At 35.9% G+C, this 17102-nt stretch overlaps 1 protein-coding gene across 1 annotated transcript in view; it reads right to left on the bottom strand.

The window, feature by feature from the left end:
* Positions 1–2250: 2250 nt before the first annotated feature.
* Positions 2251–17102, bottom strand: part of FAM91A1 (family with sequence similarity 91 member A1) — a 32913-nt gene continuing 18061 nt past the window's right edge. The window contains exons 18-23 of the mRNA XM_023530971.1: positions 13083–13155; positions 11187–11336; positions 9117–9221; positions 8474–8597; positions 7209–7278; positions 2251–5196 (exon numbers count right to left, since the gene is read on the bottom strand). Of these exons, the coding sequence (XP_023386739.1) occupies positions 5011–5196; positions 7209–7278; positions 8474–8597; positions 9117–9221; positions 11187–11336; positions 13083–13155 (708 nt within the window). The 3' untranslated portion in view covers positions 2251–5010. The remainder of the gene's footprint in view (positions 5197–7208; positions 7279–8473; positions 8598–9116; positions 9222–11186; positions 11337–13082; positions 13156–17102) is intronic.

Here is a 17102-nt window from a genome sequence, read left to right as displayed (position 1 = left end):
CATTTATCCAAGCAAAACTACTTTTGTTCATATTAAAAACCTGTACATGAATGTTAAATAACAACCTTACCACATCCATACAATGAAGTAGTCGGTCAGCAATGGAAAGAAATGAGCTACTGATTCGCACACAAATTTAAAATGCATTTTAGGGTGTAAAGAGGCCAGGCTCAAAAGGCTAGAAATTGTACAAGTCTATTACTTATTATGACATTCTAAAAAGAAATATTATAGGAATGGAAAACAGATAAATGGGGTGGGGGGTTGAGTACAAAGGGGAATTCTTAGGGTGATGTAACTGTTCTGAACAGTACTGAGATGGTGGACACGCGACTATGCATTAGTCAAAGCCTATACACAGTAAATTTTACTATACGAAACAATCAACTGGGACGTCAAAAGATCCCAGATGGAATACAGTGCAACAAATGAATCTGTTTTACGAATGCATGACATAACCTCAATGTAGGGAGCGGTGAATAAAAGTTGAATTAAGTTACTTTGGAAAATGGTGTTTTTAGTGGATACTGTAAGTACTTAAACACCATCCTCTAGTTGGTCAATCCGATTTTCATAGGGGTACAGCTTAACTATTCTGAAATCACTTAATAAGCATTCTAGGGCTGAACAAATAAGCAAATAAATTATAGATAAAAAGAGCCAGGTCTCCCACTTTAAAAATTACAGAGAAGCAAAGAGGCAAAACCAGAATGACCCTTGTGGTGAATGAAAAGCCAGTTTAACTTGGTATACAATAGACAGACAGATCTAGAAATAATCACTGGGATGTGTACCTATATACTGGTTAGTACACATATTTACATCTCTTAGCTCATTGTGTGTAAGCGGTAGCAACGAGCACACTCAATACCCAGATCTTGGTTTCTAAATACCATTCTCCAATAAAAATAACCAGAGTTCCTTGGAGAAATAGCTCATTCCTGGGTCTTTCTCCAGATAATACTTGTACTGCTACAAAGTCTTAAGAAAAGAAAAAAGAGGAGAGAAGAGAAAAGAAAAAAGAAAAGAAAAGAAAAGATGGCCTTAAAAAAAGAGATGAAGGTCTATCAGAAGGATTTAGCAGTAACCTCAAAGTGCTCCCACTGGCCAAAGCTGAAACAATTTGTACAACAAAATAACAATTGTATTGGATTTTAACCCAAAGTATAAAATAAATAGCCAAGATCAGACACTAATATAAGTAAATGATCAGATAAATAAACAGGAGAAAGGAACAAATAAATCTGTAAGAAAAATTCTAAATTATGTGTATAAATACTGCCTCCTCTCCTTGAATGTGGGCTAGACTTAGTGATTCACTTACAAAGAAAAGGTATGAAAAGCGGAAAAATGATACCTTTACAGTAGGAAAAAGAGGATAGCATAAGCCAAAGAAATCATTTTAAACATCTGCCAAAACAAAATGGATAAAAATTCTTTCATAAATGTTCTTTGGCAAATAATAAAGTTTATATTTTAAATTTACCTTTCGTTGAACTAGATCAACACTTATAAAATTTAAAAGATGCATCTTTACATGAGTTAACGTATGAATGAAACAAAACCAAATTCATAAAACAAAGCAAAAAGCAGCCTTCATATTTTGCTAACAGCTCTAAAAATGCAGATTATCCCTCCCTAAAAGTATCAGAGGACTTCACCATCTTAAACCAATGAAAGAATAAACATTACTGTAATGCCTGACATCACGTGCCCCACGATATGATACAGTGTGGAAGGGTTTATCACCTCTGTGTTATCCTCCCTGATAAAGCATCACCTCAAATAGTCACAAGAAAACATCAGACAAACCCAGTGAGGGACAGCCTACAAATTAACCAAGCATAGAGTCAAGGTCATGGTCATGAGACTGAGAAACTGCCACAGACTGGAGAAGATCAAGGAGGCATTAATGAGTAAATATGTACGATGTGGTATTCTGGCCTGGATCCTGAAACAGAAGAACATTAATGGATATATGGGTAAAACCCAAAGAAAGTGCGCAGTTAACAGTATTGTACCGATGTTAATTTCTGAGTTTTGACAGATGTGCCATAGTTTATATAAGGTGTTAATATTAGGGGAAGCTCAGGGAAGGGTATAGGGAACATCTCTAACTATATTTTAATTTTTCTGTAAACGTGAATTATAAAATAAAAAGTTTGTTTTAAAAAAAAACGTATAGGAAAGCTACAGCAGCACAGCTCTATTTAAAATTAAGGGGCTTACAGATTATATACATTGTCTCAGTAACTTGAGCAACACCACAGTTTATTTGTAAACATATTATATCTGTCAATAATCAAATTGACAACACTTTATACATTTCATTGTATAATATTAACATCATACCAGAAAACAACCCACTGTATATACAGTTTTGGTACTTTTAAAATCTTTTAAACACAAACTGTATTTGAAACACTGAACATAAAAGAGAAAGATGAATGGCAGAGACAACCGAAAACACTGAATAAAAGAAAATGATATTCCAAAAAATACAAAATTTCTGATTACATATTTAAAAAGAAAGAAATCAAGGAACTCAGATGATCAAATACTTTTTAATGACAAATTTGCATTTCTTTAAACCTACTTGAGAGGTGAAACTGTATCATACTAAATTCTATGTCCTTTTTGATATTTTTCTCTTGGTTTCTAAGGAATGTTTGCCAGGATTTAAGCTACATTAAGGGGGGAGGGAAGTAAGGGGGTTCCAATAAGCCAATGAAATCACTTTAAAAATCTGCAAAAAAAAAAAAAAAACTGGATAAAAATTCTTTCATAAATGTTCTTTGGCAAATAATAAAGTTTATATTTTAAATTTACCTTTTGTTGAACTAGGTCAACGCTTATAAAATTTAAAAGATGCATCTTTACATGAGTTAATGTATGAATGAAACAAAACCAAATTCATAAAGCAAAGCAAAAAGCAGCCTTCACATTTTGCTAACAGCTCTAAAAATGCAGATTATCCCTCCCTAAAAGTATCAGAGGTCTTCAGCTAGGAATCAGAATCTTTCCTCATTCACAGGAGAAACCAGAGTTGGCCACATGCTTTTTCAATACTTTCCCTAAAACGCATGATCATTATTAGGTTCTATTTCTTCCTTCATTCTCTCTCAAAGAAAAAAAAAAACGTAGCAGCAAATCACTCCCATATTTTAAGTTTTAAATTCACCAACGACTTGGTTCACTGCCAACAACTACAAATATTTGATTCTTTATTAGTGTACATGTCACTACAGTAGGCTTAGATTACTAACAGAGGAATAAATAAAATAACTACAGTTAATTCAAACAAAGCAAATGAAAATGAGATTAAGGAGCCCTGATCAAATGAAATACAACTTTTGGTTGAAAACTGTAAAAGTTGGATACATACCTAATAGCACTAGGAATGTACAATATCAATTATTGGAAAAATAAATGAGTGGTTCACAGTCATAAGAAATTATTTTAATATTAGTATTTTTCCTTTTATAGACAAACATTTATAGCATACAATTGGTTTCTACCTCTTCAAAGAGAAAGTGGAAAATTAAACGTTACTGCATTTACCTCAAACACAGCACGGACTGTGCCACAGGTATACTGCTCCAAAATATTCAACTCTATAGGTAGGTCATGGTGTTGAATGCATGGTCATGTTAACAGTTTTTTTAAAAAGGCATATATTTCCAGAAGTCTGTTAAATTTACAAATATCTGTTCTTTAAATAACAAAAATTGTCAGCAAAAATGTTTAAGTTAGAACATTCCCAAATTTTCTAATGTTTAAGTGTTTTAGATATATGTTGTTCGACCAGTTAGTGTGGTTACAGTTTTAAACTAGCAAACCATTATCCTATGAGAAGAGCTAAACTAAACTATAACACTGCACAAACTTCCCAAGGTAACGTGAAAAATCTAAAAAGTGATTCCAATTATTCTAATTAACACTTGAGACACTAAAAGAATCAGTGGCTCAAGAAACATTTCGAAATTACTCAATACTTCTTTATCATTTCCTCCAAAACTATCCATATAAATTTAAGACCCAAATTGCCTAAGAATGTGTCTTCAAAGTAGATTTTTCATTGAATTATTCTGATTGGAAGATACAGCCTTAATACTTCTATTATATAATTCTAACCTAAAATCACAATCCTTGGTTTGAAAACATCAAATTCAATTTCATAACAATTCATTGGTAAAACTACTGAACAAAAATAAATCACAATGAAAACATGCAGCAGCCACAGTTACAAGAGTGGAAAATAAATTCTATTTTTCCATAAAGACTCTATGAAAATATAAAGCCCAAAGTGACTGACAATGGAAGTCCACATATAAATGTTGTTTAAAAACAGGATATTTTCCAAAGCTTCTCATGAGATGTCAATGTATAGTCAGAGTCTGAGTTAAGACCTTACAAATCAAGGTTAAGTTATACATAACTATGCTGATTTACATACCTTCGACCATGTCCAAATGATAAACAGAATTTACAGACATCCACGGGAATTTTTAATGCCCCCTCCAATCGCCTCTCAGCAGTGGATGCTTATTGTTTTACAATTTTGCTACTTTAAGTACCAAGAAGCCTTTCAGAGGAAGAGTGCCACCTCTTCCCATGATCCTCTAAAGAGTAGGTAACAAAATATAAAATTAAATGAGATTTATGTTTCATAAACGAACATATAAAATTACCACTGCAATATTCATAGTGACTGCTTATAAACAGAATAGTCATCGTAAAGCCTATAAAGTATATCCTCAGTTTTATAAAAGAAATACAGATTGTCTCAAGGTAAAAAATACAGTGCAGACTGCTAAAAAGCTCTTTGTTGCTTTAGGAGGGGCAATGATGAGGAAAACTTCCAAAACATGAACATATTCCCCCAACTTTTAACATGAGTTAAGCATGAATTGCACTGCAGCAGCAGGATGCTTTTTAGTGGCCGCCACTATAAAGCTAACGTTAAGAAAGAAAAAAGGCAGAGTGTGAGCAACAAATGGCGTAACCAAATTATTGCGAATGGAGATTAGCAATAACAAGTGAGGAAGGTGACCGTCCACTCCATTCTGATAAGATGCCATCTTTAAATATTAAGTTCTTTGCAGGAAGTGGAACTCCCAAATCGGCATAAGATGACTGTGAAAGCAAACTTGAAAAACTGGCCTCTGTATGAATGTCCAGTGTTGAAGCACCTTCCTGAAAGAACAAGAAACGAGAAAACTTCCATATTCAACACTTTACCAAACCCCTTAATATAGCTAATGAGAAATACAGACTTTGATTACCTGAGATATGTTTACGGAATACGTAGCACTATAGGAGAGGAAAGGACCTACCTCACAAACCCCAAATAATCAACGACAGGTATTAATATATGCAAAAGAGACTAATTCATGTCAGACTATGAGTGCTGTGAAATAAATAAGCTATGATTAAACTATCAGATAAGAAAAAGTTAATTCCCAGACAATCTGTAAAAACCCTCACACAACGTTAAGCACCAGAACAATCCATCAGTTCTCAGGGCTCGCAAATTCACAAATTCAGCACAGACCTCTCCCCAGAACTCCAGGTTCAAACATCCACCTCACATCTGCTCTTGGATGTTGCTCCATACACGCCACACTTACCATGTCCACACTGAACTAATTTTCCCACATTTGATTCTCCCCAGCCTTCTCTACTCCCTGCATTGAGCTAGAGATATGAGAATCATCCTTGGTTCTTCCCTTGCCACACCCTCAACCTTTTCCTCACATTTAATTAATCACCAAGTTCTGGCAATCTACCTCTAACACGTATCCCAAATTAGTTTGCCCCACTCTGTCCATACTCTGAGCTGCTAGTCACCCTACTCTAAGCCAGTTGTCTCCAAAGTGGGGCACTCATTCCAATGTGGGGTATGGCATGACAAAAATTTTAGAAATCTTGTATCTCCTGTTTCCACTTATTACATCCTTTTAAAACTTCTATTTTTGTGTTTTATAATATACATAATTTATTGGTATAACAGTATGCATGTGTAAACAACAAACCTTTATTGTGGATACATCCAAAATTTGTTTTGTTTTGTTTTAATGAAAAAGAGTGCTCAGTTACCCACACCTCTCACCTGGGCTATTACAAGAGTCTCCAAACTGACAGTCCCCAAGCTTCTGTGCTTGTCCGTTTTCAATCTATTCTCTAAACAGTAACTAATCTTTCAAACAATTAATTAGAAATAATGTCATTCCTCGTTTAAAAGTCTTCAATAGTTTTACATATTCTAGAAGGCCCTCCCCTCCCTTCTTGCACTACCCCCCTTCATGAGGCTTCTGCCACACCACCCTTCTGTTTTCTTGTACACAGATGTTTCCCTGTCACAGGACCTTTGTATCTGCTAAGTTCTGCCTGGAGCACTCTTCTCCATCCTTTAGGTTTCGGCTCGTATATCATCTCTACCTATTTAAATTAGCCCTACCTTTAGATTCCACCAGATCTGAAGGAGTCTAGCTCCTTTGAATATTTACTGCAATCTGTAATTCCTTATGCATTTCAATGTGTGCTCGACCAGTGTCTCATACCACATGAGCTTCTTTAGCATCTTAGACATCACTGTTTCTGAGCACCTGGCCAAGGGTCTGGCACAGAGTAGACCCCAGTGTTTACTGAAAGAAATGAATGAAAGAGAACTCCAAAATATTGATTTCGTAATGTTGGATGAGATATTCTGAAAAGAAATATTTAGTTCTAAAGGTTTATCTACAAATCAAGTTAAGGATATCCTTTCTATGCTTGGCGGGGGGTTGGGGAGTGGGGTGGGAATGAATGGACGGACAGATGGGTACACAAGGTCCAGAGCACTAGCTCTCATTACCACAACAGACAAGCCCTTCTCAGCTGTGCGACTCAATACAGTTATTCACAGAGTGCACCAGACTCAAGAACCAGCACCTAGGATGCTGCATGGCCCACAGCAGATGCATAACACATCTGTTACATGCAGCACTGCAGAGAACAGAGAGTCCAAGCTTTAGACCCTGAAGATCTGGCCTGTGAAACCATGTGCAAGTCAATACACTTCTTAAATCTCAGCATCTTCATTTAAAAATTTAAATTAATGCTTATTTCATGTCTTACTGCTGTGAGGATTCAAAACTAATATGGAAGTGTTTTGTATACTATAAAGCTCTATACAAATACCATTTAAATATTTTGGGTTTTGTTACCTGGAATGAGTGAACAAAGTTAAGGACTTGTAGAGAGAGTTTTCTACTGGAATGTAAGAGGTTTTGAAGGCTGAAAAAAAAAAAGGGGGTGGGGTTTTAGAACAAATATAATGACAAGAACTAATACCTCTTTCAAGAGTTTAATTTTAGCAGTTTAAATGCATTTATACATGCATATACATCCTAATCACATAAACAAAAATTTTAAATAATTTTAATGGTTCTCATCAATGAAATGTCTTGCCTCTGAATAATGTGGAGTAACAGTGCATAAAAAAACCATTTTGAAGTAAAACATCATGTATAACCAAAATTGAAAAATTATTGTTAAAGAAGTTTAAACTATTAGTGAATATAAATGTTAAATCAAAAAAAACCTTTTTGAATAAAAGTTTACATACTTTAAGAGATGGCAATTATGATATAAACTTCAAATTCTAAATATGAATTTTAAAATACACCCCAATAAAAAGTCTGACAAACTGAATATGTTTTAAGTATGCAAACTGGTAATAATTATAATAGCAATCTTGAGTACTTTTAATCTTTTGGTATAAGCTACATTAAGCAAATTAAATGAATTATTTATTATCCAACGTTGTATTCCCAAATAAATAAATCAAAGATATCTGTGGATATCACCTCTCCAAGCCACCCCACTATGACAATCAAATTCAGTGATGCTCTTTATAACCCAGTCTCATAACCTTTATAATACTGCCTCTTAGCTGCTACTACCAATGGATCAGAGTTGGCATATGAGCTAAAACCTACGTTACCTCTATTAGTAATACATGTTCATTCGAGAAAATGTGAAAGTTGAAGAAAATTTAGAAAGTCGGCCATAATTCCACAAGACATAATCATCACCATTAATGTTAACATAACTTGAGTGTGTGTATGTTAAGACTAAGAGAAGTCCACAAGAGAAATTCTCTACAGACATTTACAGATTAAACTAGGTTCCTACTAGCAGCATTCCCGTTTTACTACACCCTTACCAAATCTGGGAAATTAAGCAAATATAATTATAATTAACCAAAACACGTACCCAAAATGTTTACATGTGCCCAATCTCTGAGGTACTGAAGTTAATTTCTAAAATATAGCAAAACCCTTAAACTAGCAACCTTTATTCAATCAACAAATATACACAGCAATTACTATGATCGTGTGTGAAATAAAAGAAAGTGAGACATAGCAACTATCACCGAGGGCTTAAAAGTCTCGCAGATGAAAAGGTGACAATGAATATGAACTCCCACCTCTCTTTCCTGCAAAGGCCATGTGTAGCAATTTTTCTACAAACTTTCCGGTTTAACTCAGAACTAAACAGTGGAATTCCGAAGCATAGCTCGAGAGGAACCCAATCTGCTTCTGCTGTGGCAACTACAAAAGGATAAATAAACTCATTAACCATGTGTATCTGTATTTACGTGTTAGGACCAACCAGGGCTTCTTAGATCCAGAGATTTTCACAGACTCCTCCCACCCCCACTGACGCCCAGCGGTGGGTTTAGATGGGGAGAGCACTCAGGGGGAGGGGAGGCCAGTGAATCTCTGAAACGGGAAAACACATTTTTTTGAGTATGTACACGCTTCTGAGAAGGTACTAGTTTTTATCACATGCTCAAAGTGGTCTTTCACTCAAACTGTAAGATACCTACAAGATGAGAAAATTAACCAAAATATTTAACAGAGGAAAAATGAAACTTACATCATTATTCTCAGGTCACATTTTTATAATATTTTAATTATTATTCTAAATACATAAAAATGTTTCCTAAAAAATACTTATTAAAAGGTCCACTGGATAATAAGAGCAGACAAATGATATCCAAATGACTTAGCAGAAGAGCTGAACCTCAGGAATTAGTCTAAAATTGCAAATAATTTTTAAAACCTTACCAGAGTTTTGCTTAGTTGCTGAATCTATAGCTGCTTCCTCAATGACCATTTCAAATGACTCTGTGCTCCCATTTACATCTGAACCGGAAGCCAAATCAGGTTCCCCTTATAATTAAAGGACAGACACACCATTAGGATTCTAGTGCTTGGTATAAGCTGACAATAAATCAGTCTTAACAGAAAGAGAACTATAGGCAACAGAAATGACAATGGAAAACAATGAATAGTCTTTAGCCTAAAGCAGTGGTCCTCAACTGGGAGGCAATTTTGTCCCTCAAGGGACATTAGGCGATGTCTGGAGACAGGTTTGGTCGTCATAAACGGGGACAGAAATGCTACAGCTATCTAGGTATAGCAAACATGCTACAGTGAACAGGACAGTCCCCACAACAAAGAATTATCCAGCTCAAAACATAAATAATGCTGAGGCTGTGAAACCCTGGCCTAAAGAAAATGAGGATTCAAAGGCAGAGCACAAATTTAGACGTCCAGTTAGACCATTACTGAAGTCATTTCTGTCTCCATGGAAACAGTCAGTTGGATTAAATCGTTCTTCTTCAAAATGCTTTTTTGACTTCCCATCTCTCTCAGCACATAAGATCCTCCTAGAGCTTACTCACGTCTCTACTCTCATCTACTACTATCCGACAAATCCTTTCTTTTGGCCAAAACAAGCTACTCTATTCCCTGACACCCTCTGCCTGACAGGCTGCTACCCTCCAAACAAACAAGGATCATCTTTTGTGGAGTTAACTCTTCATATCTCACATTTCAATTCGAACTTTATCTTTGCTAAGAGGCCTTCTATGACAGCGCAGCTGGGCTGAGATGTGCCTTCTCTGTCCTGCTTCAGCACTTGAAGCAGACCCCACTGCAGTCTTTTAACACTGCACAGCAGGCTGACTCACTTGCTTTGTTGGGTATTATTCTTTAGGTCTTACAAATTTAAAGATCTCCAGCACCTAAGCAGATAGTCCATACATGTTTGTGGATGAAGTAAAACATGACAGATATAACAGACCTGCTTTGAAATTACTGCCTAACCCATAGACCTCTCCTCTGGAAAATGTCCCTGTGATGCTTGGCAGTCAACTGTTGGAAGTTACCCAAATCCTCTGGCCAAAAGTAAATGGACCAGGAGTGGACACCTAACTCAATGGGAGCCAACTCAGTCCACTGAATGGCTAGCAATCAACATTTTCTCAGAGTTTTAAACTAAGAGGCTCGGGGAATATAGTCAATCAATGGTAGACACTTGAATTAAAAGGCTTCCTAGAATCATGGACCAGAGCCGCCACCGTGGCAACCAAAGCCACATACAAGCTAAAATGCATGACAGCAGAAATAATGAAAAGGTAATTTGAAAATAAAATTTTACATTAAAAAGAAAAAAAAAGTAGTCTAAGGGAAATCAGCTGTTGTCAACATGCAGGATAAACTGGCGACAGAAAGAAGAAGGCTAAGCAGGAAATGACTGCAGTAATACATGTTTAAAGGATTAGGGCTCAGACTATACTGGCAGTTATAGAGAATTAAAAAGAAGAGAAGGGGAGAAATGGATACGAGAGACATTTCTAAAGACTAATTCACAGAACTTGGAAACTAACTGGACAGAGTGGAAAATAAAATGATACAAAGGTACGATTTTAAGCCTGGGTAATGGAGACAATGGTGCCTTTGACAGAAAGAGAAAGGTTGGAAGAGAAAAACTGTTAATTCTATTTTGGAAACATTTTTAAAAAGAAACTAAAATTCTGAAACCATCGTCCCATAAATTTAAAGCCTATAAAAACAGATACGACAACAAAGGGCTACAACCTAATAACAAATCTGCATTCCAACCCCAGGTCATCACCACTCCTTTAGTTATGCACTTAGTATTTTCTCCATTTCAATGACTAGTATTTGTTCAAATGATGTCACAGAGTATTTTCTCATCCTTCAGTGAAAAAACATTAAATCTTAAATAATTCGACATCCCTACAAAGGTCTCCTTGCTTTTTAAATATTAAGATCGTGATTGCCTCAATACCAATTACCCTAATTCAAAGAACTCAACTATTGGCTAACCTCTCTCATCAGAAGCATCACTGAGTTTTCTGTTTGCAAGTTGGCTCGAAGCATTCAACATGGTGATATATCCACAAAAATGCTGCAAGTCCACTTTGTTCCTCAATATCTGCAATGCTTTATGAACACCCATATTGACACGAGTAAACTCTAAGAACAAAGAGGTGACATCAAATTATAAGTGAATAGTTTTATAAAATAACACAACACAAAAAAGCTTTAAATATACTTTTATTAAACAATTCTTAGAACTACCTTTATACGTTAATCTATCGAGACTGATTCCACTGAAGAAGTATCTGTCAATGTAAAAGAAAGCTGTACACATACGACACGTGCATAGCCTTCAGGAGGTATTTGTTGTATCAGAACAAATTACCTCAGTGAGCAAAGACAGCCAGTCAGTGGCAAATTCTCCAGGCTTCTCTGTGGTTCTATTCTACTTCAAATGCTTACTTGGTGGGCTTCTTCTACCAGGAAATGTATTAAATACACATTATATATTTTTTTAAGAAAACCAAAATTACTCTTATTGAAACTATAGCTAACAACACACTTGAAGTTATGTCCCTAATAAATTATTTAAATATTAACTCAAGTTCTAATATGTGAACTTATAAAAAAGAAAGATACTCTATACCCAATGTAAAGACTTCTCTTTTTTATAATTCACACAATAATCTCTCAAGGCAAGAGATCTACCAATCAGTTCTTGAGATTTTATAAATTTTAGTATCCTGTTGTCACTACTCTGTGTCTTCAGGTGAACGATTATTTTTTCCACAGAATTTATAAAGTGTCAGAGGATTATAATAGCAAACTTCATTTGCAAAGAACTACTTATTTCTCAAGAATGGCTATTTTTTGGAAGAGAAAACTCTCTTCTCCAAATTTTGTACACATTTACTTACAACGGCCAAAAGAGAGCACTTTATTTCAAACCATGTGAATAGAAAAAATACATTTATAAAAATCTTCTTCCTTTTTCCTACTTTGGGGGTGGGGCAGTGGTGAAAAACATTCTGAAAGAACAGTAAGTTCTTGTATGAATTAACGTTAAGTCAAATTACTTGGACCATTCACTGCCCTCTTGAAATTCAAGCAATATGGCTTTAAAACTTAGAAAAAGAAATTAGACAGAAGTTTTGCATAGAGCAAGAAACACAAGCGCTATACAAATATGTTAAGTTTTAATCAGATTGTATTTTTCTTTTAAATATACATACTTTCTTAACATTCAAAAGAAAAAAAGTATTTTCTATATTAGAAAAAAGGAAGAATGAATTCATTTTTACAGAAATTCTCTGAGCATCTTTCATCAAATACTGTTAGTGCTTTCCCCCCTTGATTTTAACTAGCTTAATCTGCAATCCACTCAAATCCTCTAAGGCAAAAGTAAAATTTAATAGCAAAAACAAACGCTGAAATCGGGAAATACATGCAAGTGCTCTGTAAACTGTGAAGTAGTATACAAACATTCATTAGCACCCATTTCTAAATTACCTAAAAAAGCCCCTGAAAGAAAACCAGTATGTAATATTGGGAGAAAAGAAAAATAAATCAACTTTCATGTGACTTGTCATGTCCAAATAAACAAACAATAAAAAGAAACTAAAAGGCTAAACGTACAGAAAACCCAGTCTTCCACCTACACAGACACTACTTACTCTCTTCATCTCCAAGACAGACCAGCATCCCTTCAAAGGCGCTGAGTCTTACTCTACTAGTTCTGTGGGGAAAGGCATGTGATAGAAAACTACCTTTTGCCAATACTCTTTAATAGAACTTCAACATTTTAAGCACTCACTCCTTACTATGTTTTCCACCAAAATGTTGACAAAGTTTAACGATAAAGAGATTAGTTAGTTAAAAGGATACAAATCAGCAGTGACGTACCTCCTTGTAGCTCTGTCTCATCAAATGGAAACGGTATGTGGACAGTTTCTCCTATCCCATGCAAACCATGTCCCTAAACACGAGGAAACACAAGTTGAAAGGTATATGAGAAACCTACATTTCCAATAATAGCTATTCAAATAATAAATATGATTGTGCCACATGATGGTATATTCCACATTAATACTCCATCAAAACACTTTCAATAATTTTCTATTTTTCTCCAGCAAATAATCTTAAGTATATATTAAACTATTGCAATGTGTCTCAAATTGAATGTACAGGCTAATGAAAAACAAGAGGCTGATTTAACAGGTGTGATCAGGTGTTAGCCAAGTGGCGACCGAATGAGATCAAGTGCACTGGCACATGGGTTGGCTATAATTCTGAGAGAAAAGCGGTGTAAGAATTCCCATAATTACCTGGCACACCATGGACTGGCGTGCAAAATTCAAAAATCTGCACTTCATGATATATGTTCAAAATTACTTGCTGTAACACTATAATTATATATATCATTGCAAGCAACCAAAGTGCCTGTCAACAGGAGACTGGTTAAATAAGTTAATGTATGTACTTTCAATGCAGCTGCAAATAAGAAAGAGGAAGCTCTCTTCAAACTGAGATGGAAGATCTCCATTGCTAAGAGGAAAAAGCATGGGGCATGTCAGTGTGTAATTGCACGAATGTGCGTAAAGAAACTCCAGAAGGGAACAGCGGGAACTAGTAAATGTGGTTATTTGATTTGGAGAGAGACGGAGAGTGGGAACTGGGTAGAGGGTGTCTGAGGAGCAGAGATATTTTCCCCGTGCTTCTTTTATTAGCAATTCGTTTCTGAATCATGCGAATACACTATCAACTCAAAAATTAAATTAAAAACCTGAGTATGACCACCCTATTCCTATGTTACAAATAATAATTTAGTTTCATCCAGTACATTCAGGTTGTTCATTTGAATTTTGTTAGTTAAAATTTTTTTTATTTGTTTAATCCCTAAATTTGTTTTGGTTTAACAGCTATATAAGAAAAATAAGCATGAAGAATTATCTATTCACATGTAGTTTCATTATAATAGAAATTTAACTTAACATTGGGGATCTATACATTTTTTTCTTTTAATAGAGATTTATACATCATTCGAATTCAAGATACTGATATAAAAGAAAAAAAGTTTCAGAGAAAAATCACTCATTTAGTTGGTTCATATAACAACTTGAATATATTCTGACATCCACTTCTATTCCATTGAAGCCTTTATGATTTAAGCTCTAAACAAGATGGTTACGATAAAAGTATGGTTTCAATCACAATCTTAACTTTGTTATGTTTTAAGTTCCAGCAAGGTGAATTTTTTCCAGAGAATTTAATGAAGGAGGCATTCTTTTTTAGTAAAAGTAAAACTCCTTAACGAACACTCTAAATCTCTCTCCCTCCTACCTCCACTACAACACGAATGTATTTTGAGATCTTATGTGCTAAACACAGGACTAAGCATTCTATGTAGATTACCCATCTCAGTCATTCTTTTCAGCAACCTTATAAGGATAGCAATTTTTATTATCTCCAGTTTGCAGGTGAGGTCAATGAAGTTCCAAATGCCCAAGATTACCAGTAATAGTAGATTCAAGATTTGAACTTAGGCAGTCTGACTCAAGTCCATGTCTAACCCTTTCTAGTACATTATCTCCTATCACTACCCCTACTCCATGCTTTCTCTGGGGGCTAATGCACCTCCCTCTCCCATGGTTTCAACTACCGTCACATGCTGATGCTGACACTCAAGTCAGTCTCTCCTATTCAACCTCTCATTTGACTTTCAAGATATTTTTGATTACCTACTAGATATCTCTACCACCCAAATGTCACATAGGCACTTTTGTACTCAATGTGCCCACAACACAACACGTCATCTGCCCCCATAAACTGGCTGTTCCTCTGGTATTCTCTCAAGTCGTGATGTCACCATTCCCACGCCTTCCAGGAATCATTCTTTTCCTCTTCCATATCCTTTTGCAAACATTTGATTAATTCTGTTAATTTTATATTTGTAATAATTCTTAAATCTGTTTCTTCTCTTCAATTCTTATGATCATTTCCCCAATCTAAGCTGTCCTCATCTCTTACCTGGACTCCTATACTGAACCCTGACTGGTCCTCTTGCTTCAGGTATCTTCCCCACCCAATCATTCTCAATGCAGTCACCAGACTGATCTTCCCATAACACAACAGATCATGTTAACTCCCTGCTGAGCACCCTTTACAGGCTGCCACCAAACTACAGGGTAGAGTCTAAGCTCTATAGCAGGACAGTTAAGGCACATCACACTCGAGGGCCCACCTACAGGCAAAACACTCACTGAACAACTACTGTGAGCCAGGCACTGTCCCAGGCACCAGGGAAATAGCCGTGAAGCAAAAGAAAAAAGTCTCTGTCCAGAGATTTATTTATATTGACCCATCTGCCTAGGACTGGCTCACTCCTAAATCATCCTTTTATAACTCAGCCAAGCCTTGTTTTCTCTAAGGAGCTGCCCCTGAGTCTTCCTCCTTGCCCCAAGGCTGGACTTGTCTTTAATGCCCGCACTGTATACGATTCTATTCAACACTCAGCAAAAACCTGGAACTGACTGTTGATGCAACTCTTCCCACCAGACTTAAGCTCCCTGAATGCAAGGAACATGTCTTATTTGTATATCTACATTAATCAGCATGGAACATGGCACGTACAATTATTAGTTGAATAAATTAATGAAATCTCTACTGAGAACCTATCATGTGCCAGAAAGTGTGCTGCGCACTTCACACGTGCATTCTCATTTCACTCCCTCGACAATCCTGCAGCTATAAATTGCTCATCTTACCATTAGCTATTACTATTATTATTTTTTTGTTATTATACAGTAGATATTACCTAAATATAAGAGGAGTAACTCCTAAATGACACACAGCTAAAGAGGCACATGAAAAGAGGCTCAATATCATCAGTCATCAGGAAAATACAAATCAAAACCATAGTGAGATTACATCTTCACACCCACTAGGGCAGTTATACTTAGAAAAAAAGTCATCTAATATCAAGTGCTGGTAGGAATGTAAAATGGTGCAGCCACTTTGAAAACAGCCTGGAAGTTCCTCGAATAATTAAACATAGAGTTACCAAATGACCTAGTATTTCCACTCCTAGCCATATGCCCAAGAGTAAAACACAAAAACCTATATACAAATGTTTGCAACAGTGATTACTACTCACAACAGCCAAAAGGTGTAAAGAACTCAAATGTCCATTAACGATGAACAGATAGATGAAACGTGGTATATTCATTCTAGGGACTCTTTGGCCATAAAATGGGATGCGGTGCTAATACATGCTACAACATGATGAAGCTTAAAAACATTCTCCTAAGTAACAGAGGCCAGTCACAAAAGACCACATATTATGTAATTCCATGGATATGAAATGCCCAGAATAGACATTCTAGAGACGGCAAGTAGATGAATGTTGCTTCGGGCTGAGGGGGTGGGGAGGAAGGGCACTGAGAACTGAAGGCGCAGGATTTCTTTCTGAGGTGATGAAAATGCTCTAAAATTGAGTATGGTGACAGCTGTAGAGCTCTGTGACTATACTGAAAACCACTAAATTGTACAATTTAAATTGATTAATTATATGCTATGTGAATTATATCTAAATAAAGCTATTCCTAAAAGTAAAAAAATAAAAAAATATGGTCACACAAGGAGCACAGGTAAAGCCAGAACTCAAAGCTGGGTGTTTCTACCACTCCCACACTGCCAGACAAGGGCCCGGACGAAACCCAGATCTGACTCCTCATGTTTCGGCTTTCCAAATTTCAAACTACTGACATCTGACTGCAACTCAGCAGAAAGCTAGACAAATTATGATCTTTAAAATGAAAGTTCACATGGACAATAGACTAGTGGTTACCAGAGCGGGGGAGGAGGGAGTTAGATGGGGTAAAGGGGGTCAAATATGTGGTGACAGAAAGAAATCTAACTATGGGA

Source organism: Pteropus vampyrus, unplaced genomic scaffold (assembly GCF_000151845.1).
Source record: "Pteropus vampyrus isolate Shadow unplaced genomic scaffold, Pvam_2.0 Scaffold59, whole genome shotgun sequence".
Classification (NCBI taxonomy): Eukaryota; Metazoa; Chordata; class Mammalia; order Chiroptera; family Pteropodidae; genus Pteropus; species Pteropus vampyrus.
The sequence above is the reverse complement of the archived record's forward strand: the minus strand, read 5'-3'. Positions and strand labels throughout refer to the sequence as shown.